The sequence below is a fragment of the Hemiscyllium ocellatum genome, chromosome 36 (genome assembly GCF_020745735.1).
Source record: "Hemiscyllium ocellatum isolate sHemOce1 chromosome 36, sHemOce1.pat.X.cur, whole genome shotgun sequence".
In the NCBI taxonomy this organism is placed as follows: domain Eukaryota; kingdom Metazoa; phylum Chordata; class Chondrichthyes; order Orectolobiformes; family Hemiscylliidae; genus Hemiscyllium; species Hemiscyllium ocellatum.
Genome location: NC_083436.1, coordinates 31,520,666 through 31,544,661, shown reverse-complemented (window position 1 = coordinate 31,544,661; position 23,996 = coordinate 31,520,666). Strand labels below are relative to the sequence as shown.

The 23,996-nt window shown below is 40.2% G+C and overlaps 2 protein-coding genes across 4 annotated transcripts in view; one reads left to right on the top strand and one right to left on the bottom strand.

Moving 5' to 3' along the window:
- helq (helicase, POLQ like) overlaps nt 1-12,693 on the bottom strand; it is a 55,627-nt gene extending 42,934 nt beyond the window's left edge. For 2 of the 3 annotated variants that reach the window (XM_060851363.1, XM_060851365.1), the window contains exons 1-3: nt 11,642-12,693; nt 8,558-9,356; nt 5,507-5,685 (exon numbers count right to left, since the gene is read on the bottom strand). In XM_060851363.1, the coding sequence (XP_060707346.1) occupies nt 5,507-5,685; nt 8,558-9,356; nt 11,642-11,833 (1,170 nt within the window). In that variant the 5' untranslated portion in view covers nt 11,834-12,693. The remainder of the gene's footprint in view (nt 1-5,506; nt 5,686-8,557; nt 9,357-11,641) is intronic. The other variant, XM_060851364.1, reaches the window with a different exon arrangement.
- Nucleotides 12,694-12,806: 113 nt separating this feature from the next.
- mrps18c (mitochondrial ribosomal protein S18C) lies at nt 12,807-21,483 on the top strand. Its single transcript, XM_060851610.1, has 6 exons — nt 12,807-12,914; nt 15,965-16,026; nt 17,359-17,442; nt 19,058-19,115; nt 20,177-20,236; nt 21,270-21,483. Exons 1-6 carry the CDS (start codon nt 12,884-12,886, stop codon nt 21,344-21,346), a joined length of 372 nt encoding a protein of 123 aa, XP_060707593.1. The 5' UTR covers nt 12,807-12,883; the 3' UTR covers nt 21,347-21,483.
- The last annotated feature ends 2,513 nt before the right edge of the window (nt 21,484-23,996 follow it).

The following is a 23,996-nucleotide window of genomic DNA, read 5'->3' as shown; positions in this document are numbered from 1 at the left end:
ACCCATACAGACACAGGGAGAATGTACATACTCCACACAGTCGCCCAAGGCTAGAATTGAACCCAGGTCCCTGGTGCTGTGAAGCAACAGTGCTAACCACTGAACCACTGTGCTGGCCACAGTGCTGGTGAAGCCACATCTGGAGCACTGTCCACTTATTTAAGAAAAGGTATCATTTTAATTGGAGAATATCATAGAAGGTTCACGAAGAGGATCTGGTATAGAGGGATTGTCTTTTGAGTAAAGGCTAAACAGAACATAGAACATAGAACACAGAAGGATACAGCGCAGTACAGGCCCTTCGGCCCTCGATGTTGCGCCGACCGAATCCTACCTAACCTATACTAGCCCAATAACTTCCAAATGCCTATCCAATGCCCGCTTAAATGACCATAAAGAAGGAGAGTTCACCACTGATACGGGCAGGGCATTCCATGAACTCACAACCCGCTGTGTGAAGAATCTACCCCTAACATCTGTCCTATACCTACCACCCCTTAATTTAAAGCTATGTCCCCTAGTAACACCTGACTCCATTAGCGGTAAAAGGTTCTTAGTATCTACCCTATCTAAACCCCTAATCATCTTATACACTTCTATCAGATCTCCCCTAAACCTTCTCTTCTCCAATGAGAACAGCCCCAAGTGCCTCAGCCTTTCCTCATAAGATTTTCCTACCATTCCAGGCAACATCCTGGTAAACCTCCTCTGCACTCGTTCTAAAGCTTCCACATCCTTCCTATAGTATGGCGACCAAAACTGCACACAATACTCCAGATGAGGCCGCACCAGAGTCTTATACAACTGCAACATGACCTCAGGACTCCGGAACTCAATTCCTCTGCCAATAAAGCCCAGTACACCATATGCCTTCCTCACAGCACTATTTACCTGGGTGGCAACTTTCAGAGATCTGTGTACATGGACACCAAGATCCCTCTGCTCATCCACACTACCAAGTAGCCTACCATTAGCCCAGTAATCCATCATCTTGTTATTCCTACCAAAGTGAACGACTTCGCACTTAGCTACATTGAATTCCATTTGCCACATTTCCGCCCAGCTCTGCAGCTTATCTATATCCCGCTGTAACCTACCACTTCCTTCCTCACTATCCACAACTCCACCGACTTTTGTGTCATCCGCAAACTTGCTTACCCAGCTTTCAAGTCCTTCCTCTAGATCATTTATAAAGATAACAAAAAGCAATGGTCCCAAAACAGATCCTTGTGGTACACCGCTAGTAACTGCGCTCCAAGATGAACATAGTCCATCAACTACTACCCTCTGTCTCCTTCCAGCCAGCCAATTCCTAATCCAAACCTCTAATGTATCCTCAATGCCATACCTCCGAAGTTTTAGCATTAGCCTACCATGGGGAACCTTATCGAACGCCTTACTAAAATCCATATACACAACATCTACTGCTTTACCCTCATCCACTTCCTTGGTCACCTTCTCAAAGAACTCAATAAGGTTTGTGAGGCACGACCTGCCCTTCACAAAACCATGCTGGCTATCCCTGATCACGTTATTCCTACCCAGATGTTCATAAATCTTATCCCTTACCATTCTCTCTAAGACTTTGCCCACCACTGAAGTCAGACTCACTGGCCTATAGTTACTAGGGCTATCCCTACTCCCTTTCTTGAACAATGGGACCACATTCGCTATCCTCCAGTCCTCTGGTACTATTCCCGTTGACAACGACGACATAAAAATCCAGGCCAATGGCTCTGCTATCTCCTCCCTAGCTTCCCATAGGATCCTGGGGTAAATGCCATCAGGCCCAGGAGACTTATCTATATTCATCCTTTCCAATATTCCCAAAACCTCTTCCCTGCATATTTCCAGGGCATCCATTCTAATTATTTGTGATTCCATATTCACATCAGCAACAGTGTCCTGTTCCTGAGTGAATACTGATGAAAAGTACTGATTTAATGTCTCTCCAATCTCCTCCGCCTCCACACACAACTTCCCACTACTATCCTTGACTGGACCGATACCTACCCTAGTCATCCTTTTATTCTTGACATACCTATAGAAAGCCTTTGGGTTTTCCCTAATCCTACCAGCTAAAGACTTTTCATGTCCCCTTCTCGCTTCTCTTAGCTCCCTCTTTAGCTCCTTCCTGGCTACCTTATAACTCTCAATCGCCCCTACTGAACCTTCACGCCTCATCTTTACATATGCCGCCTTCTTCCCTTTCACAAGGGACTCCAATTCCTTACTAAACCATGGCTGCCTCACAAGGCCCTTTACACAATGCCTGACTGGTACATACCTATCGAGGACACGCAGTAGCTGCTCCTTGAACACTCCCCACATCTCATTAGTGTTCTTCTCTTGAAGCCTGTTTTTCCAATCCACACATCCTAAGTCATGCCTCACTGCATCATAATTTCCCTGCCCCCAGCTATAGCTCTTGCCCTGCGGCGCACGATTATCCCTCTCCATCACTAAAGTAAAAGTCACCGAGTTGTGGTCACTGTCCCCGAAGTGCTCACCTACCTCCAAGTCTAACACCTGGCCTGGTTCATTACCTAGAACCAAATCCAATATAGCCTCCCCTCTTGTTGGCCTGTCGACATATTGTGTCAGGAAACCATCCTGCACACATTGTACAAACACCGACCCATCTGTGTTTGTACAATGTGTGCAGGATGGTTTCCTGACACAATATGTCGACAGGCCAACAAGAGGGGAGGCTATATTGGATTTGGTTCTAGGTAATGAACCAGGCCAGGTTGGGACTCTACTCACTGGGCATAGTCTCAGAATGAAGGAGAGCCAATATAACATTGGGATGAGAGAAATTATTCTTTCAGAGGGTTGAGAATCTTTGGAACTTCTTGCCACAGAGTCACGTGGATGCAGAGTCCTTGTGTGTATTTAAGGCTGAGATAGATAGATTCTTGATCAGTAGGAGAACCAAGGGTTGCAGGAAAGAGCAGGAAAGTGGACTTTGAACAAGGTTGGTTGGATCTTATTGACTGGCAGAGCAAATTCAAGGGGCTGAATGGCCTACTCCTGTTTATATTTCTTACAGTTTATAAGTGAGCCTGAATTGCTTAGGGGATTATGGTGTGCTTAAACTTTCAAGGTTAGGATTTGAACTGAAGTCTTGGCATAATAGATCAATACAACAAAGATCCTGAATCCTACTCAACCACCAGTATTCCAGTTTTGGTTACTGTATCCCTTCCGCACTATTTGGAAGAAGAATATAATCATGTCTTCATATTTGACCAAGATAATGTATTATAGTCAGACTACAGATTACACATTCGTTTACTCTGATGTTGAACTGCTATGTTTACATTACTAAGAATGGATTTTGGTTCTAACATAATATTCAGGATCATATAAGCAACCTAACTCCTAAGTACGCTAAAACCAAGAGTTCTAAGATCAATGCTGGAGCTACTCAAAGTATAAGACCACGATCATCTAGGAGACAATTAAATTCCATTCTACACTAAGATGTAACCACTTGGATTATAATTACCAGATAATCTGGCTTTATTATATTGATTGATGGATAAATGCTGGCCAGGACGCGGTGGATAAATGTCTTACTTCTCTGCAAAGTAGTGCCATCGTAGCTTTTACATTTATCTTCCAGAACAGACAGGACCTTGGTTTAACACCTAATCCAGAAAATATCACCTCTGACAGTGCAGCATGCCTTCAGTCTTAGTAAATCCCTCCTAAATCCAGCTGACTGAAAATTGCAATCATCTCAACATTGGACATTTTTCTCCTAGCCTAAAAATATGGCAAATGGAGAAAAAAAATAATTGCAAAATCTTTGAAAAACCATGTGGTTACATGTCACATCCTTGAAATCATTGTAACCACTAGGTGGTATTTTGGCAGCCGCATTGCTGAAGCTTGGATGTTAAAACCTGGTACCTCACTGAGAATGTCCTTTTGGTCAATACAGGTGGACAAACAAGCTTTCCAACCCAAGAAAACAAAAGATAGAACAAGCTCTAGCCAGTTCAGAAACTTGACATTAAAATATTTACTTTTATCACCTGCCTGCTCTCATCTGATCTGGTGGATAATCCAAATCCGTTAAAATCCAAAATTTGGCACAATCTCAGTGCTAAGGTGCCTTTTTTTTTTAGACATCTGATCTGCACTGAACTGGAGCATCAGCCGAGAAGTATGTGTTCAAGTCAGTGGAGCGGAACTTAAACCTCCAACCTCTAACTCAGAGATGTGAGTGCAAACAACTCAGCCACTATTGACAAAAAAAAAGGATGAAAGAACTTATTGATTAACACAGAGCATGCTGTAGATGGTACAACTGCTACTGCTGCGATGGCAGCAGTGGTGAAGGGAATGAAAGATGAAGGTGGTGGATGGGTACCAATACTTTGTTCCGGATGGTGCTGAATTTGTTGAGTGCTGATGGAACTGCAGCCATCGAGGCATGTGAACAGTATTCTATTACACCTTACATTGTGCCTTGTCAATTGTGGATGGACTTTGGGGAGACAGGAAATGAGCTAATCATCCCAGAATTCCCATCTCTGTGCTGCTCCAGCAGTTACAGTATTTATTGGCCATTTTCTGTTGACACTGATGCATGCACACCATTGGACACTTTAAATCATGCATGTGCTTATTTTGGGGGCCACAGCCGGGGTTGAGATAGGGAGTTGAGAAATTAGGATTAGACAAATTGGGGATGGAGCTGAAGAAAGAAGGATAGGGAGGACTCAGGAAGGAGGGGTGGGGGCAATCAGGATCCCAGAGGTATTGGTGGATGGGGACGGGGTAACACAAAAGGAAGAGAGTGTCCCAGCTCCTCAAACCTCCCTGCGCCTCTCTTCCGGATCCTGGGCTCTCCTTGTCACACTCCCACCCCCCCGCCCAGAATCTGGGCCTTCTTCCCTTCTTACTCTGGGTGCTTCCCCATTCTGCATCTATCATCACTCTCTCCAGCACTGAAGTCCAGTTTAAAATCAACCACGTAAAAATCGATGTGATGCTGTCAGTGCTCGGAATCGTGTGTTTCCCAATAAGCACACATGAATAGTTGCCCATGATTGCCAATGTAAGCAAAAACTGCTGTATTTCTATGACTGCTTCAGTTCAATTTCTAGTCAATTCTATCCTAGATTGATGGTTGTGGAGAACAAGTCTTGCTACTGTATATACAGGTAATTCTCCTATAACCATGTAGGTGCGTTTCAGTGAAACCTCGCCTATTGGAAAATCGCTTAATATAAAGAATGGGGCCTATGGTAATGTCATTGAACAAGAAGAATGATTGTTCAATTCTCTATTTTGGAGAACTTGCAGTAGAATATTCTTATAGAAAGCTACAAATACAAAATTGTGGAATGATTGACTAAGGCAGTTGTCTTATGAAACAAGTCACAAACTGAAAAAAATCATAACCACTAATTGCTAAATAATTCCTCTGTATTGTTTAAGAGTGCAGCACTAACTTAAAGAAATGCATCATAGTTTAACTAGTTTTTCTCACCTTTTCCTGGACAATAGCCACATATGGTAAAATGAACAGAGCATCATTCTTCCTACACAGTAGTTCCTGCATAATCAAAATCTCAGCAACAAGTGTCTTTCCACCACTTGTTGGTAGGGAGTAGATTAGATTTTTTCTTGACTGCACAGATTCTAATGTCAAGCAAGTATGTTGCCACTCTGTGAAATTTAACAAAAAGATCATTATATGTTTCACTATTATTCACTTTGAAATTTTATGAATAATCCAATCTAAGGCCAGGCTATGAGCAAGTTAAAGCCAAATAGCAAGTTTTTTTTTGACAAGATGTCTTGCGGCTGTACATTCAGGTAATTCTCCTATAACTGCGTAGGCGCGTTTCAGTGAAACCTTGCCTATTGGAAAATCGCTTAATATAAAGAATGGGGCCTATGGGAAAAATGGGGTTGGGGCAGACCAGCAAAAAATTAGCACTCATGATCGCTCAAAAATCACACAAAACTCAAACGCAAAGTATAGCACAGCCTGAATGAAGGTTGAAATCATATTCATTAACAAAACAAAGTAGATTTAATACTGTACCTCTCAAAGAAAGCTGCTCTGTCAGCAGCTGACATCATGAATGCACAGGACGGCACAAAGACCGGCTCTGATGTCGTGCAAGTGCAGAATGCACAGACTTCTGCCTGGACATCAGTACAAGTACAGAACACACAGAGACTTCAGCGCTGACATCAGCGCATGTGCATGGAGACTTCAGCCCGGACATCAGCACAAGTACAGAACGCACAGAGACTTCAGCGCTGACATCGGTGCATGTGCAGAATGCACGGAGACTTTGGCCTGGACATCGGCACATGTGCAAATGCACAGACATTTCAGCGCTGACAACGGCACATGTGCAGAATGCACAGAGACTTCAGCCCGGACATCGGCACATGTGCAGAATGCACAGAGACTTCAGCCCGGACATCGGCACATGTGCAGAGCTGTGCAGAGACTTCCACGCAGACATCTGCACAAGCACAGAACTGCATGAAGACCAGCACTGACAGAATGGTGTGGACACCAGCACATGTGCAGAACCGCACAGACGTTATTGCATGCCCTGATTGGTTGAAGATTTTGGCATAGACATCGGCGCATGCGCAGAACCAAGTGTGCAAACTGACCCCTGCTGGAATCGCACTATTGTGAACAGAGGTAAGCATTCTCAAAAATATCGTTCCCTGCTTCTTCAGCAATGTTATAGACAAATCGCACAGCTGAAACATGCATTATCCCAGAATGACCTGTACTTGTCAGTCTAAAGGCACTCATCAGATATACTGTAACAAAAATTTATCAACAAATTGAGTAGAATTTGTGCAACCTGTTGCGCAGCACAATGCTAAGGAAGAAAGTAAATCGTAAAATCTGGGTCCTCTGGTTATTGCTATATATTCCATATTTTCAAATCAAATTGTAATAAATAGCAACATAAACTATCTACTTAAAACATTGTCACTTTAACCAATATATAAAACAATTATATACTTTATAAAATCAATTAATCAATTTATAGACAAATTTAATACAAATATTCACAATTTTCTACAAAGTAAATTTTATTACTTGTTACCACAGTGCTCAGTGGTTATGCCTCACAGCGCTAGGGACCTGGGTTTGATTCCATCCTCCATGTTTGCGTGGAGTTTGCATCGAGTGTCTGCGTGAGTTTCCACCGGGTACTCTGGTTTCCTCCCCTAGTCCAAAGATGTGCAAGGTGGGTGGATTGGCCATGCTAAGTTGCCCACCGTGCTCAGGGATGTGTTAGGAGTATGGGCCGTGGAGGGTGGTAGGGGGATGGGTCTGAATGGAATGCTCTTCAGAGGGTTGGTGTGGACTTGTTGGTCCAAATTGCCTGTTTGCATGTTACTATGATTCTAATTCTAACATTCTCAATTAGTATCTTTGTTAGTTATATATGTCACTATTGCTCTTGGAAACCGTGTTGCTCAATTTTTAATTTATCCGAGAATAGAAAAAACTAACATATACACAACTGTTTGAAAGGAGCAGGACAAGATAATACGCGTTGCTCAACTAAGAGCAGCCTACATTACAAAAGTTGGACATTGTGGCATTGTGACCCCACCTCTGGACTTGAACGCCTCGGTTCAAGTCCCAATTGCTCCAGAGTATCATAACATGCCTTAACTGGTTGATTAAAAATATCAACCATACAAAAATAAGGAAGTTAATTGAAACTTTGATGACTTATTGGCTAGTTCTTGACTGGAGTGTTGCATCCAATTCTTGGCATCATATTACATGAATCACCTGATGATGGAGCAGTGCTCCAAAAGGTGGTGCTTCCAAATTAACCCGTTGGACTATAATCTGTTTTTGTGTGATTTTTAACTTTGAACATATTACATGAAGGATGCCCAGGTGTTGAAAAGGACATGGAGAAGATTACATGAGCGGCATCAAGGATGAAGACAATCAATTATGTTGAGGGATTCGAAATGTTGTTAATGATTCTCTTAAAGCAGAAAAGGTTTAGAAGGGATAAATACAATTGTTCAAAACCAGGAGATGTTCTGATAAAATAAGTAAGAAGAAACTGTTTTCACATCTACTGGTAAAGAATCAGAGGACCAGATATAAAATAAAGCCATAGGGGAAATTATGATTTTTTTTTAATCTGGTAAGCTTTTAAGATCTGGAATGCTTTGCCTGAAAGGGACGTAAGAAGCAGATTCAACAGTGCTTTCTAAAAACGAATTGGTTACATACACGAAACAGAACAAAAATGTCATGCTGTGCGGCAGAACCTGGGGAAACAAAATTAAAATAAATAACTCCTTCCAAACGCTAGGACAAGAATGATGGGTCAAATGTCTGTCCTCTGCAATGAATGTTTCTATCACAACAGAAAAATGACCATCATCTGATCTTTTTGTGGCTTCTATAACTTCATTGCTCAAACATTAGAACTTCTAAATTCATCACTGATAAATTACACATCTTCCTTTTAATCACACTAGATTTAGCCAAATTTCAATTGCTTTGACTCATTACACTTACCGTACAGTTCTTTGATGCCTTTGAACTGGAAAATCAAATCCTTGACTTTGCTTGGAAGCCCATAAAAAGGTCCCATATCAGCCCCTGAAGTGGTTTCAATGGTTTTCATAGCAACATTTATTTCCTCAGAAAGAGCAATCTCCTTCATTTGTTTACTCCTGGATGCCTTGGGTGTGGGTGCCATAGCATTTCCAGCCATTGCATTTTTCATCTGATCCTTTAGGCTCATCCGTCTACTTGTCCCAGAATTTGTAGTCCTTGATTGGTTTTGTACTATGTTCAAATTTAATGTTTCATTCTCCAAGACTGAAGGAACATCAGGGGGGTCAGTGAGACAACAGTTCAATACTCTATTTGTTTCTGATTGTAACTCTTTGGTTTCATACTTCCTCAGTGGTGAGTTAAAATGTTCTGATAATGCAAGTTGAGAGCTTGGTAACTCATCGTATTCATCTGGGCTTCGAGGATGCAGTACAGAGAAGCGTTCAATACAAATCTGCTCACTTGCAGCATTACTGTTCAGACCACTTTTCTGACCAATTAAGGAGTCTTTAACTGCCTCACCAGTAGCAAGGGACACATTCTTTGCAGGATGCTTGCAGATATTGTTTTTATCATTTTGCAAATAATTAAGCAAGTTGAGATTCTGATAGGTCATCAGAAATTCTGCAGCAGCATCCTTCCCGTCTTCCTTTCCACTTTCTGCTGGGCTTCTGCCCACATCTTCAAGCTGTGCCAAAAAGCCACTCTCATCTGCAAAGCTATCATAATCCCCAAACAGGTCTTCCTGACTGTCAAGCTGAAAAAAGAGTCAATTAGAGATTGATTATGCATCCCTTAAATTAATTAGCAATGAGCCTTGCCTCACATAGACCAATCAGTATGTCCTAGGCATACAGCATGGAAACAGATTCTTTGGTCTGTCCAACTTGTCTACGCTGATCAAGTTTCCCAAACTAAACCAGTCCCACTTGCCTTCATTTAGCCCATATCCCTCTAAACCTTTCCTATTCATGTACCTATCCAAATGTCTTTTACATGTCGTAACCATATCTCAATCTACAAGTTCCTCTGACAGTTCATTATAAATACAAACCAGCCTGTGGTAAGAAGTTGCCCCCCAGGACCCTTTTAAATCTTCCTCATCTTACCTTAAATATAGACCCCCTAGTTTTGAATTCCCGCACCCAAGGGAAAAGACCTTTGCTATTCACCTTATCTATGCTCCTCATGATTTAATAAACCTCTATAAGTCACCCTTCAACCTTCTACGCTCCAGTGAAAATAGTTCCAGCCTCTCCTTGTAACTTAAACTCTCTAGTGGCAGCAACATCTGGTAAATCTTTTCTGAACCTTCTCCAATTTAATAAAATCCTTCCTATAGCAGGGTGACTAGAATTCTACACAGTACTCCAGAAGTGGCCTCACAAACATTTTGTACAACCTCAACATGACATCCCAACTCCTATATTCAATGGTCTGAGCAATGAAGGCCAGCGTGCTAAACGCCTTCTTTAACACCATATATATATTTGATGCAACTTTCAAGGAACAATATACCTGAACCCATAGGTCTTTCTGTTCAACAACATCTGTTAATACTGTGAGTTGCAGCTCAGAAAAAGTTAATGTGCAGCAGCTTTCAGCGATTGAGGCATCGACCAATTTTGAAAATTAAGTCACTCGGCTGTCCAAATGGATGTAAAGACTCCAGAAATATTAGAGAGACACCAGAGACCAAAACAATATTGTATAATAACCAGATGATCATGATTTTATGATGATGCTTGATGGATAAAAATTGGTCTGGAAACCACAGATAACTCCTCCATTCTTCTTAAAATAGTGCAAACCATTCTTTGGATCCACCCAAACAGATAGAGGACCTTGGTTTAATGTTCTTACTTGAAAGAAAGCACCTCTGATAGAGCAAGACACCCTCAGTACTGCACTGGAGTGCCAGCCTTCCCACATATTGCTCAAAATGAGGAGTGGCCCTGTGACAGGTATACATGTATATTTTTTGGTATAAGCATGAATAGAGTAATTTAACATGGAAAGATAAAAACAGTAAGACTTGTGACTTTAAAAATAAGAACTACATTATTTTTCTCCTCTTTCTTCACTTCAACTTACAACAAGGACTACACTAAAACTTGAGATCCTGCAGTAATTTTGACTGTGTGTAGTGGAGTGAAATAGGTGAAAGTGATTCAGTAACCTGTTTTATATATATCTGGCTGCTGACTAGTTTTAATTCTTTTGCGCAAAGTAAAAATTATTACACTGCACCCAGTGTGTAATAACATGGGAGTTCATCTAGCATATTTTTATAAAGTGTTAATATATAATATGCAAATAGATTTGAAATTATTTATCTTGCATTAGTGTCATCAAAACATGGGTTGAAAATGTTGAGCACTGAGGACTTGGGCAACACAGAAGAGTGATTTCAAGTAGTGAAAGGAGGTTAAATGAATATTATTGCATCCACTAGAACTTTTTTCAGAGAGGACAGCTATGGGTGAGGGGAGAAGATCATCACCTGACAGAATTTTAAGTGTTCTTTATTAAATATTAACACATTCTTCTTAAGAAATTTTAGCTAATAATCATGCAGTGTTGATAGACAATAAACTCCTCAGCACATATAACCCTCTGAATCTAAGCAACAATATGAGTTACCAAAGATTCATTGCATTAATCCATCCTCCATGTACCAGTAGTCTGTACATTAGTCTTCTATTTCTACATAAATACATGACTTGTGGACTTTGGGAAATCTGTTGTGTTTCTTGTGTTTTGTACATCTTTACATGTCCTTTATATAAACCAATTAGGTCTTGAACACCTCTTTCAGCTTGGCCTTTGTTGTGTATGTTGCTTTTGATTCAATCTAGATCTTTCTTGTGGATGTTTGTTATATATTCTTTACATGCCTCATGCACACCTGTTTTGTACCTCTAACGCATTCTCTGTCATGTTTATCTGTTTTGAAACTTTTACCCAAGTTTCTTGAGTAGTTATAAAAAATGGTAGATTTGCACGTCTGGTAAATCCTCTCAACATTGTGTGCTGTGGTACCTGCTCCATGTAATCCTTGTTCAGTGGTGTCTCAGGATGAATCTCTTCCTCTCCCTTCACAATCATTTCAGGAAGACTCATGCAGTTAGTGTTCTTTTTCTTGCTTGGTGATGGTCTTTTGTAACTGATTATTTTCTCCCTAGCTCGTTTCCGTTTAGAAACCCACTGATTTGTATCCTGCTTCTGGTCCATGTTAAGACATTTGAAGTGTCACACTGGCTCTGTCAAAGGACCAAGGCTAAAGACAATTCCTACTCCACAGCATCGCCCCAGGAAAACTCAATCAGACTGTAATTTTTTCATTTGTATTGGAACTGTCAGAATTACACTAAATATGTGCAGCAAGCAATAAATGAAATCACACATGCAACGTTTGCAATCAGTCTAGAGTTCAAGTTAATCTTGTTTTTCAAACTCACAGTTGAACAGTTAAAATCTCTTTCAGTGTTCACACTCACAGCCAAATATTCACACTCATTATAGAACATTCACAATATCATCCAGTATTATCACTCACAACCCAATGTTCATGCTCACAATGGAACATCCACAATATCATCCAGTATTCACACTCACAATGGGTCATCCACAATATCATTCAGTATTCACACTCACAGTCCAATGTTCATGCTCACAATTGAAGGTCCACAATACCAATCAGTGTTCACACTCACAATGGAACATCCACAATATTGTTCAGTGTTCACACTCATAACCCAATGTTCACACTCACTGTGGAACATCCACAATCTCGTTCAGTGTTCATACTCACAACCCAATGTTCACACTCACAATGGCACAACCACAATATCAGTGTTCACACTCATAGCCCAATGTTCACACTCACAATGGAACATCCAAAATATTATTCACTGTTCACACTCACAAATGAACAGCTGCCATCACATGCAGTATTCACTCACATCCCGATGTTCATACGCACAAAGCAGCAGCCAGTGCAACACCGGTAGGGCAACATGATCCAGCTAAAGTGACAGTTTAAATTCAAACGTCGGCAACCGTGAGGGTTGGCACCGACAGCAGGCCGCCTTCGCCCCGCCCCTTCTCACATCACGGCCAATGACATCAGGGTGACTTGGTGGGGCACGGCTCGCCGATGACGAAATTCGCCGGCGGGCTTTGCTCACACGTCATCGAGTTCAACGCGCACGCGCCTATCTGGGTAACGGCGCTCCATGAAGGCTTGTTTGCGCGTGCGCGTGTTGCGCTGGTCTCAGCGGGATGTGGCGGGCCGTGAGGAAATGGCGTCCAGGTAAACAAGGGGAGTGTAAATCCCTCGGAGTAAAGTGAGAAAGTGAACTCGGTGTTTTTACATCTCTTTCAAGATGTCATGAACGTTTGACGGATGCTAGTTAGGCCCGTATTGTTATCCTTAAATTTTCATATATATATATAAAAAAAATCAGTGGTTAGGCCCAACTGGGATGTAGTGTCCTGCTCTGGGCACTAGACTTTAGGAAGGTAATCAGTACTTTATTTAGGATGCAAAGGATTCACTTAGATTCATTCTAGGGCTGAAGGACTTGACTCATCCATGGAATCTAGCACTGCTGACCTTGAAGCAAAGGGCAGATTTCAATAGAAGTGTTCAAAACCATGCTGGGTGTTAGTCAAAGTAGAGAAATCATGTTTCAGCTGGCAGAAGAACTGATGACAAAAAACATAAACATGAGATCATTGGCTGAAGAGCCGGGGTGAGTTGAAATTTCTTTTCAACATAGTATGATAAGACACTGGCTGGAAGTGGATTTAGTAGTTACTCTCAAAAAAGGTTTGGCTGAATAGTTGAAAGTGGTACATTTGCAGGGTTGTGAGGAAAAAGTGGTATTAAATGGGGGCCAACTTTGAAACAGTAGGTACTGGTACATTTTTGTGCAGAAATTCAATATGACAACCCAGTACAGAAAGTAGTGCAGTATTGGACCTTTCAAATGTCGATCTCGTGCTCGCTCGCTTCGCTCTGTGGATCTTCTCTGTGTATGGACTCTTCTGCCACCTCATGCACATCTGCTTTTACAACATGCAATATATCACTTATTACTGTATCTCACTACATGTGACAAATCAATAAATCAAATCAAACTATTATTCTCTGATCTTTTTGAGCCTGACTAGATTAGATTAGATTAGATTACTTACAGTGTGGAAACAGGCCCTTCGACCCAACAAGTCCACACCGACCTGCTGAAGCATATACCACCCAGACCTATACTCCTACATTTACCCCTTACCTAACACTACAGGCAATTTATCATGGCCAATTCACCTAACCTGCACATTTTTGGAGTGTGGGAGGAAACCGGAGCACCCGGAGGAAACCCACGCAGACACGGGGAGAATGTGCAAACTCCACACAAAGAGTTGCCTGAGGCGGGAAATGAACCTGTGTCTCTGGTACTGTGAGGCAGCAGTGCTAACCACTGCCAATGTGCTGCCCACTATGCAGGAAGTGCATCAGGATGGTGCCAGGAGTGGGAAGCCAGTCGTGAGAAGATGCTGGGACTTCACCCAGTGAGCCACAGAATATTTAATGGAAGATTTTAAAATTAGACAACTTGTTGCCAGGCTACACATTGGGAGGTTGGGGGCATGTTCGTAGTAGAAGAAAGAGAATCAATTTAAGATCATTGCAAATATAGGAAATGTTTAGGAGGACTTCCATTATACAGGGAGTTGTTGGAACATGGAGTCCCTTATGGTAGTAAATTAAGATGTAGAACATGGTGAGAGAGCACAACATTTGAATTTACTTTTGGAATGTAATAAGAGTGAGAGTGTGGTGCCTTGGGATTAATTTGATCAATCCAAACAAATTTGTTCCTCTGAGACAGGCAAGAAGGAGTAAGATTAAGGAGTCTTGGATGACGAGAACAGAGGAGCTTCTCGTCCAAAGGAAGAAGACAGCTCTTGTAAGGTGGAGGAAGCAAGGATCTGCCACAGCTTTAGAGGATTACAGCGTTAACAGAAATGAGCTCAGGAATGGACTGAGGAGAGCCAGGAGGGGGCATGAAAAGGCTTGGCAGGAAGGATTAGGGAGTACCCAAAGGCATTTTACTCATACATGAGGAATAAGAGAATGATCAGAGAGAAAGTAGGGTCGGTCAGGGATAGCGTAGGGAACTTGTGCGTGGAGTCTAACCAGATAAAGGAAGCCCTACATGAGTTTTTTGCTTTGGTTTTCACTAAAAAAAGGGACCTTGTTGTGAATGAGAACTTTGAGAAGCTAGGAAACAGGCTTGAACAGATCAAGATTGATGAAGTTGATGTGCTGGAAATTTTGGCAAACATTAAGATTGATAAGTCCCGGGGCCAGACCAGATTTATTCTAGATTCTGGATTAGTGGTGCTGGAAGAGCACAGCAGTTCAGGCAGCATCCAAGGAGCAGCGAAATCGACGTTTCGGGCAAAAGCCCTTCATCAGGAATCCTGATGAAGGGCTTTTGCCCGAAATGTTGATTTCGCTGCTCCTTGGATGCTGCCTGAACTGCTGTGCTCTTCCAGCACCACTAATCCAGAATCTGGTTTCCAGCATCTGCAGTCATTGTTTTTACCAGATTTATCCCAGGTTGCTCTGGGAAGCGAGAAAGGAGGTTGCTAAGCTGCTGGCGAAGATCTTTGTTCCCTCACTCTCCACGAGAGTTATACTGGAGGATTGGAGGGAGGCAAATGTTGTTCCTCTTTTCAAGAAGGGGAATAGGGAAGTCCCTGGCAATTACAGACAGTCAGTCTTAGGTCTGTGGTCAGCAAGGTTTTGGAAAGCATTCTGAGGATAGGATTTATGACTATTTGGAAAAGCATAGCGTGATTAAAGACAGTCAGCACGACTTTGTGAAGTGCAGGTCATGCCATACAAATCTTATTGAGTTCTTTGAGGAGGTGACGAGACAGGTTGATGAAGGTTGAGCAGTGGATGTGATGTATATGGACTTCAACAACAAGGCTTTTGATAAGGTTCCCCATGGTAGGCTCAATCATAAAGTCGGGAGATATGGGATACAGGAAGGTTTGGCTGTCTGGATTCAGAATTGGTTGACTGACAGAAGGCAGAGAGTGGTTGTAGATGGAAAGTATTCTGCCTGGAGATCAGTGGTGAGTGGTGTTCTGCAGTGCTCTGGTCTTGGGCCTTAAAAAATGTGGCTTCTATTCGCGACAAAGTCAGATGATTTCTATAAATGGTAGACAGTCCTGAATTCTTTTGAGTTCCAAGAAATCACATGGTGAGCCTCTTGACACCTAGGTATTGTCCAAATCTTCCATTTTTTGTGTCTAACAATTCACATTTCTTATTTCCTTGCTTTGTAGTATACTGGCAAAAGGGGATCAGCACTCAACATATTCCATCGACCAGTAACACTTCTGATATGGTAAGAAAGCATTATCTGTGAATGCCGTCAATTGATTTTCGATTCTAACTTCATCATAGCATACCTTTCTGGGTGCAATGATCAAACAAAGTTGAGAGAACTATATACTCTCTACCAAATCTGTTTCTATGGATCATGATAAGTATGTGATTATGTTCTAACTTCTCTTCTGCATTGAAATTTGGTGATATTGTATGGGAGTTAACAGAACAGGATTGAAGTTCTTTATCTCTTTCCTTGTAAAAGGATTTTTTTTTTACTTTTTCGGTGATCATTGAATAAATAGACTGAGTAGTGTTACTGATCTGTTGCATATGATGAAAAATTCTAAGGTTCAATTATTAATCACATCAACATGTAATCTGACTGTTAAAGTTTTTTGTATCTGAAAGCCCAAGTCCACTCAAACCAAAATGGGTAATACAGATGAACAGAGTTTCACTCCAAAATTAACTCATTGTTTGAGAACATTTTTGAAATATCTTAGAGAATATAAACAACATTTTTTTGTACCCTTTACTTGTTTCTTCTTTTTCTTCTGACAATGATTTTCATATTTTTCTATATTGAGTATCTTCTTTCAACCATCTTCTAACTAACTAACTTACCTGTGTCTTCCTAAAATTGTTAGCAGTCTCCCCATTGTTTGCTCTTTCCTTAATCACATTTAATTCCAATGCTTTCTAATACTGACCTGACCAGCTTATCATTCTTCACTCTGTATAGATTTTGGATCATTTAGAATTCTGCTGCCAGTGTCGTTTTCCACATCTAGTCCTATTTTCTCATCACGACTATTCTTGTTGACCTGCAATGATATTTAAAGTTCTCATCCTTATGGTCAAATTCCTCATGACATCTCCCAATCTCTATCGATTCTAGCCCTATAAATTCTCCCATCTAAATCACTTGTGTGTGTGACTCTGGACTCTTCTTCATCCACTCCTCATTATTCCCCACTATGATTGCGAATATCTTCTGATAACTAAACCCCCCCGGATGAAATTTCTTCACAAAACCCTTCTGACTCGCCAGTTTTCTCATCTCATTAAAACCCCCTCTTTGGCAAAATTTTGGCCATATCCCTGTGCGCATGAAAATAATATGTGAACATTTTCTGTCAACAATTTATCTAATAATTTGTTGAAAATTGCATATGATAATTGTCCTAATTGGAAAGAAATAGCAAGAGATGAAGTGCAAAATTTTCTATTTTATTTTCTTACGTTGTGGCAAATGTTATGTTGTGAACAACTCAAATGTTCTGTTGTATCTATGAATTAAGGAGGGAAAATGGCTAGAACACTGTTTTAAATGTCCACTTTCTTACAGCCAATAACGTTGGAAAATCCTTACAAAGAACCCCCCAAGAAATGCATTCTGTGTGGTGTTTCAGTGGACTACAAGAATGTGCAGGTTTGTCCCTATTACTCACTGGGTATTGAAAAGAGACGTAAATGAAATTTTTTTTAAAAAGCTAAGCATAAGTAGTCGGTGCGTTAAGCTATTGAAGGCATGCAGTTGAGGCTGCCTCAGTGAATATTTTTAAGGCAAAGGAAGAGTTTTGAATGGTATAGGAATTGAGAGTTATGGTGAGGGGGCAGGTAGGTGAAGCTGAGACCATGAAAAGATCAGCCATGATCTTATTGAAGGGCAGAGCAGGCTCACTGGGCCAGATGGCCTCCTCCTGCTCTATTTTCTTCAGTTTTTATGTTGTGATGGTTCCAGCCTCGGCCACCCTTTCAGGCAAATAAGTCCCAATAAAAAGCAAAATATTACTGATTTTGGGAACAGAGTAGCTCTGGCAGCATGTGTTGGAAGAGGCACAGAGTTAATGTTTCAGGCTGATGACCTTTCAGTAGAACCGAGAGCAGGAAGTTGGTTTTATAAGGACTGAAAGAGGCCCATTGTGTCTGCATCAGTTATTAAAAGCCTACCTAGTCTTAAGCCTTGTATATGATGGCACTTTAAGTAATCCTGAATATTTCTGAAATGTGATGATTCCTGCCTGTAGCACCCTTTTAGACATGGGCTTGAGACACTCATCCTTGCTGCTCATAAAGGTCAACCGCACTTTAGAGATGACTTGGAGATGCCTTAGGGTGGACAAAGTTAAAAATCACACAACACCAGGGTATAGTCCAATAGGTTTATTTGGAAGCACTAGCTTTTGGAGCGCTGCTCCTTCATCAGGTGACTATGCATTAAGTAAGCAGCAGGATAGGATTTATTTCTACTATTTTGTGCTAATTGAAGTGAAATCTGAAGGATTGAACAGTTTCTCCAATCTGATTATCTGTTGTAATTCCAAGTCAGGCGCAATGCTATCCAAATGAAAATTGAAGCTTCCTCTGCACAGTCTTGATTAAATATTAGCTCTGGTGTCAGTTTCAGAAGATCAGCTGTACTCAATCCTTATGAATTGTCTTATTGACGTAGCATAAATCATCTGTAAGTACACAATGGGTCCGTGTCCACCAACGATCAATTTTACGCTACCAAGCTCAATGCACAACAAATGCCCGAAGCAAGTGAAAGTTTTAAGACTCACTTGCAATTGAAAAATAGATCTTCTCTAAAAAAGAGGATCTTGAGGATTGGTAGGACTGTAAATGGCTGGTTAAAACAAATATAAATTGACATGAACTTTGGAGTTCAGAAGTGATTATATAAGATCCTGACAAGGTGAACTTGTAAAGCCTGATTCCTTTTGTAGATGATTCCAGAACTAAGGAAGGTCATCCAAAGATTAAGGGTTGTTCTTTTAGGACAGTTTTTTTTTTGAGCATTGTGTGACTTTGGAACCCTGCTTCAAAAGGCAGTGAAGGTAGTGTCATTGAATATTTTTAAGGCAGAAGTAGATTCTTGTTAAACAAGGAAATCAAAAGTTATTGTGAGATGATGATATAGAATTCGAAACAAACAAACTGGTCATCATTTTATTGAATGGTGGAGCAAGCTCATTGGACCAAATGGCCTATTTCTACTAATTTGTACATTAATCCACTTCTTTTGGGTTTTTTTTGGTCAGCTTTTGTCCCAGTTTATATCTCCATATACGGGTCGCATCTTTGGGAGACACATAACAGGTAAGACACTGTATACATTTGAGTCTTCAGAGGTCCAAAGGGGAGAATTTGTTTTTTTTTCATATTGGTAAAGACTTGGAGCCACTCCATTATATGTTTTTAAAGGTACAGTTTACATTAGTGATCAGGGGATTCCAGCTGAGTTCTAGTTACAGCTGTCATTGAGGTGTTATTTGCTTTTCTTAGAATAATTAAGGGGAGTTGAATACAAAAACTGGAGGCTAGGGCTCGGCAATACAGGGTATTGGTGAGGCTACATCTGGAGTACTGTATACAATTTAAGGGAGGATGTAGATGCACTGGGAACAATTCTGAGAAGGTTTACTCAACCTATACCTGAATGGACCAATTGCCTTATGAGAAAGGTTAGACAAGCCATTGTTAATAGAGAACAGTAGGAGCAGACCTGATTGAAACACACAAAGTCCTGCCAGGTCTTGACAGAGTGGATGTGTAAGAATCTAGAACTAGTGTCACTGTTAAAAAATAAGGAGTTGCCCATTTAAAACAGATGAGATGAATTTTCTTTAAGGGCTTTGAAACACTTCCTGGAAAGGTAGAGGAAGCAAAGTCTTTAAAATATTCAAAGTAATTCAAATTTTTAAAAGTTTTTTTTAAGACTGAAGTAGATAGATCTTTGGTAGGCATGAGGATGGAAAGACTCTTGGGGGTAGTAGACAAAGCTTTTCATTGCCTCGGTACACGTGACAATAAATTCAATTCAATTCATTTCGATAATGTGGAATTGCAGATCCATTCAGATCAGCCATGATCTTATTAACTGGTCAAGTGGGCTCAAGACTTGTTCCTGTTTCTTGTTTGTATGTTCAACGTGTTGCTTTAAAAAAAATCCAAGGCTGAAGAAGCTTTTGATTCCTTTGTTTTCATGCTTAAATAAGTAAATACACCTGTTATTAAATACACATATTGGACAAATATGTGAAGCTTTTTGAATGAATATCTATGATTGTCAACTGTGTAGCAATCAAAATGTGTCAAGCAATTTCCTACAGTTTTGCGAGTACAGTAAATACATTGTTTTAATTGTTATCTCTTTCTAGGTTTGTGTGGAAAGAAACAAAAACACATTTCCAAGGCCATCAAAAAAGCCCAGCAAATGGGTATGTGATGTAAAACTAAGTTTATTTCTAATACTAACATTGAATACCTTTGTTTAACTGCAATTTATTTTTCTGGATTTTGCTTTTACCCCAAACGGATGGGGTGGAGTGGGAGGTTTGGGGACAAAAATTACCTTGTACTATCTCCACCATAACTAGGGCTGTTCCATTTCTTCCATTTAAAGATGCTGAAATATTGCAATTTGTTTTAAGACTTTGTTGTGTTTTATTCCATATAGTTGCTTTGATATCAATACTAAAAATACAATTTACCAGTTTGAAAGTGGTCATTTTGACCTGCTCTTGTAACTATAAAGTATTACTCTGAAATTTCTTTCCACTTCCTTAGCTGTGATATCCTTCTATATGGTCACCACTTCAGGGTCTCCTTTGCAAGACCTAAAATATCTCAATCATTCCTCTTAACTCTGATCTCCTGCAGATCAGGCTCTTGGTTTTTTGACATAGTATCCAGAGCATGAATATTTGCCTAGTATTTATATAACCAGAAGTGAATGTACTACTAGCACTGTAGTCTGACCTAGAGACCCCTATGGTTTATGCTTCTTTTGACCACGCCTTACTATTTGGCTATTAAACTTGATATTCACATTATTGATTGGACATGTTGAGAGTTGTCTGCTTAGTCTGAACCTCACTGATCCTCTTCAGTTATTTCAACATAGTTTAGATGCATTTGTGGTATGTTATCCTTTGTGTAACAATTTATTTTGCATTGGTCTGTAATTAGAATTCATCTGTTACTGTTATGCTATTGAGATATACAATTCATTTGGCAATTGGAGTTATTTCCTTTGATTGCATTCTAATGAAATAATTGTGATCTCAGCATTGAGCCCTGGGTACTCCCCACCCTAACTCAACTTATTCAAAATTTTTGAAGACCTAATGATATACCAAAGTTAAAGACTATTTGTTCCCATTGAAATGTTTGTCTCATTCACCTGTTCTGAGATTGTCAAATGCTGATATTTTTATTATTGCTCTATTAATGACTTTCTCTTCCCTGTAGGATTTATGTCAGTCACGTTTAAAGATCCTGCTTTCCTAAAAGATCCAAATATTTGTGATGTCAAACTTCGAGAATGATCCTCGTCCTCAGTTACTATTTATGGTGTAGTGCTCTGAAGATTTTCATTTATATTTCTAGAATCAATAAAGTGTATTAAATGTTGATGCATGGAAAGATTTGTTCTATACAAATAAATTTTCAATGCAAATGAGAATCTGTTTAAGATCTTCTCTTCTTGGACAATCCTTTGGGATGGAGGATAACCACTCTGGTGTTCTGGGTCCTCGGGTAAGAAAATAGTCTGATACTGAATTTTGGGCTTCCACATGTTCCTTTCACTTGACCTCCATCTTAGACTTCTCAAAGATGCTTGTAACAGGAGGCACCTTTGTGGATATATCCCCAGTTCAGTTAAGCTTGGGTTAGATATTCATGCAAATCAGTCACATTTATTGCGTCTTTTTGTCAGGGAGGGCGTGAGATGTTCTTTGAATAGTTCTGTCCGCCCTCCTTGTAGCTGCTTGCTGTAACAAAGCTTGGAATAGAGAGGTTGTTTGGACACCTGTCAGGCATATGGGCAATGTGGTCTGCCCATTGTCCCTTGTTTGTATGATTATAGTTAATCAGCTGCAAAGTGTAAGATCATGCCTGATTTGATTTTTAACCTCAGTTCTACATTCTTGTTCATCTCTAATAATCTTTCTACCTCTGCTTTAAAATTATTTAAAGGTTCTGTCAGTATTGTCTTTTTATGGAAGTAATTCTAAAGACTCGGTCATTTAGAGGAAAAATGTATCCCTATCTCTGTGTTGAATAGGTGCCCCCTAATTTTTAAACTGTGACCCCTACTTCTAAATTCTCCCACAAGAGGAGACAACCACTTGGACAAGTCCCCTCAGGAGCTTAGTTGTTTTAACTCCAACTATAAATGCCAGAAGATGCAGGCCTACTCTATCTAACCTAATCTCATAAGGCAATCTACTCATTAGTCTAGTAAATCTTTTATGAACTGTTTCCAACAATTTAACATCTCCAGAAGTCTTCAGTATGTGGTATTTTGAAAATAAACAAGAATATGTGGGAATCATTTTAAGGTTCTGATCATATTTTTGAGATTTATTTCTGCAGTTAATGATTTCAATTGAATTCTTCATTAAGATGACTACATAGTGATCATTGAATTTGATATGTATTGCACTGAACATAAAAAGCCCAGAAAAAGAACAACTGCTGCTTCAGCTAAATGAAGTTGACTTCCATTAGCTGCTGATTGTAAAATTACATGTTGCGCATTTACTTCTATACCTTACCAGAATATAGTTGTGTTTGATATATTCTTAGCTTAAAAGGAAAAGTTGATTGCAACTCTTCAATTATATTGTCCCATTGTCTTGCGCAGAGCATTGATAGCCTCATTAGTGTCAAGCTAGTAGCATTGGTGTCAGTTCCTCATAAACAACCTTTTTATGTTTCTTGCTCAAAGTGCTAGGTACAACAATGTTTTCTCTGCATAAGAGTTGGGATACAGTATTGATGACTCCTGACATAGTTTGCACTGAATTATAATATAATTCAGGGCAGCACGGTGGCACAGTGGTCAGCACTGCTGACTCATAGCGCTGGAGAACGGGTTCAATTCCCACCTCAGGCAACTGTTTGTGTGGAGTTTGCACATTCTCCCCATGTCTGCGTGGATTTGTTCTGGTTTCCTCCCACAGTCCAAAAATGTGCAGGTTAGGTAAAATGGCTATGCTAAATTGTCTGTAGTGTGAGGTGAAGGGGTAAATGTAAGGGTGGGTTGCTCTTCGGTGGGTCGGTGTGGACTTGTTGGGCCGAAGGGCCTGTAAGTAATCTAATCTCTGAAAGTCTGGTGACCAGTACTGCAGATGCAATCTCACCAATGTCATGTTCATCTAAAGCACAACTCCCTATTCTTGCACTCAATTTTCCTCGCAATAAACCATAATGTTTGTAAATTACCGGAAGCCACCTTAAATTAATCTATTTATGAAATTTCAGTCAATTACTGAAAGAATGACAACTTTATTGCATGTCACAACTAAAATAACACCCTTCAAGTAAGCAAGTTAAGACTCAAGCTCGAATTAATGATGGACTTAAGCTATGGGTCCAACCTATAATGTCTCGTCTCTGGATGTCCTGGCTTCAATCCTTATGTTGTGTGGTTCTTCAAATTTCTGCTGCAGAAGAGTCCTAAAGTTGAATTCTTATAGGACTTTGTGAAGTTTCTGATGTGATATTATTGATGATCCTCTAGATCCCATTCATCCATTACTTTTCTGCAGTCAAGTCTATAGCTTGCTGCCTTATCAGGAGTAACTTTTTTTGTTCCTTGCTACATTTGGTGTTAGCTGGCTGTTCAAAGCATAGTGCCATTAACCCCTTTACTTAGGACATCACCTCAAGATTACTTGCATAAGTGCCCATTAGTCACAGGGAGCAAGTTATCAAGCAGTTGTGTTGCTTAGACTCCTCAGGCATGGTTAATTGGCACATTACTTTTAATTCCTTTAACAGCTTCTACTTGTCCCTTTTATATCAGGAAACAGTTATTGTATTCAAGCCTGATGCAGGAGCAGTGTCTCAAAAGCTAATGATTTCAAATAAACCTATTGGACTATAACCTGGTGTCATGTGACCTCTGGCACATCTACATGTATTCCAGAAAGTGTTATTGCTGACTATCAATCCATGAATGGTTATAGT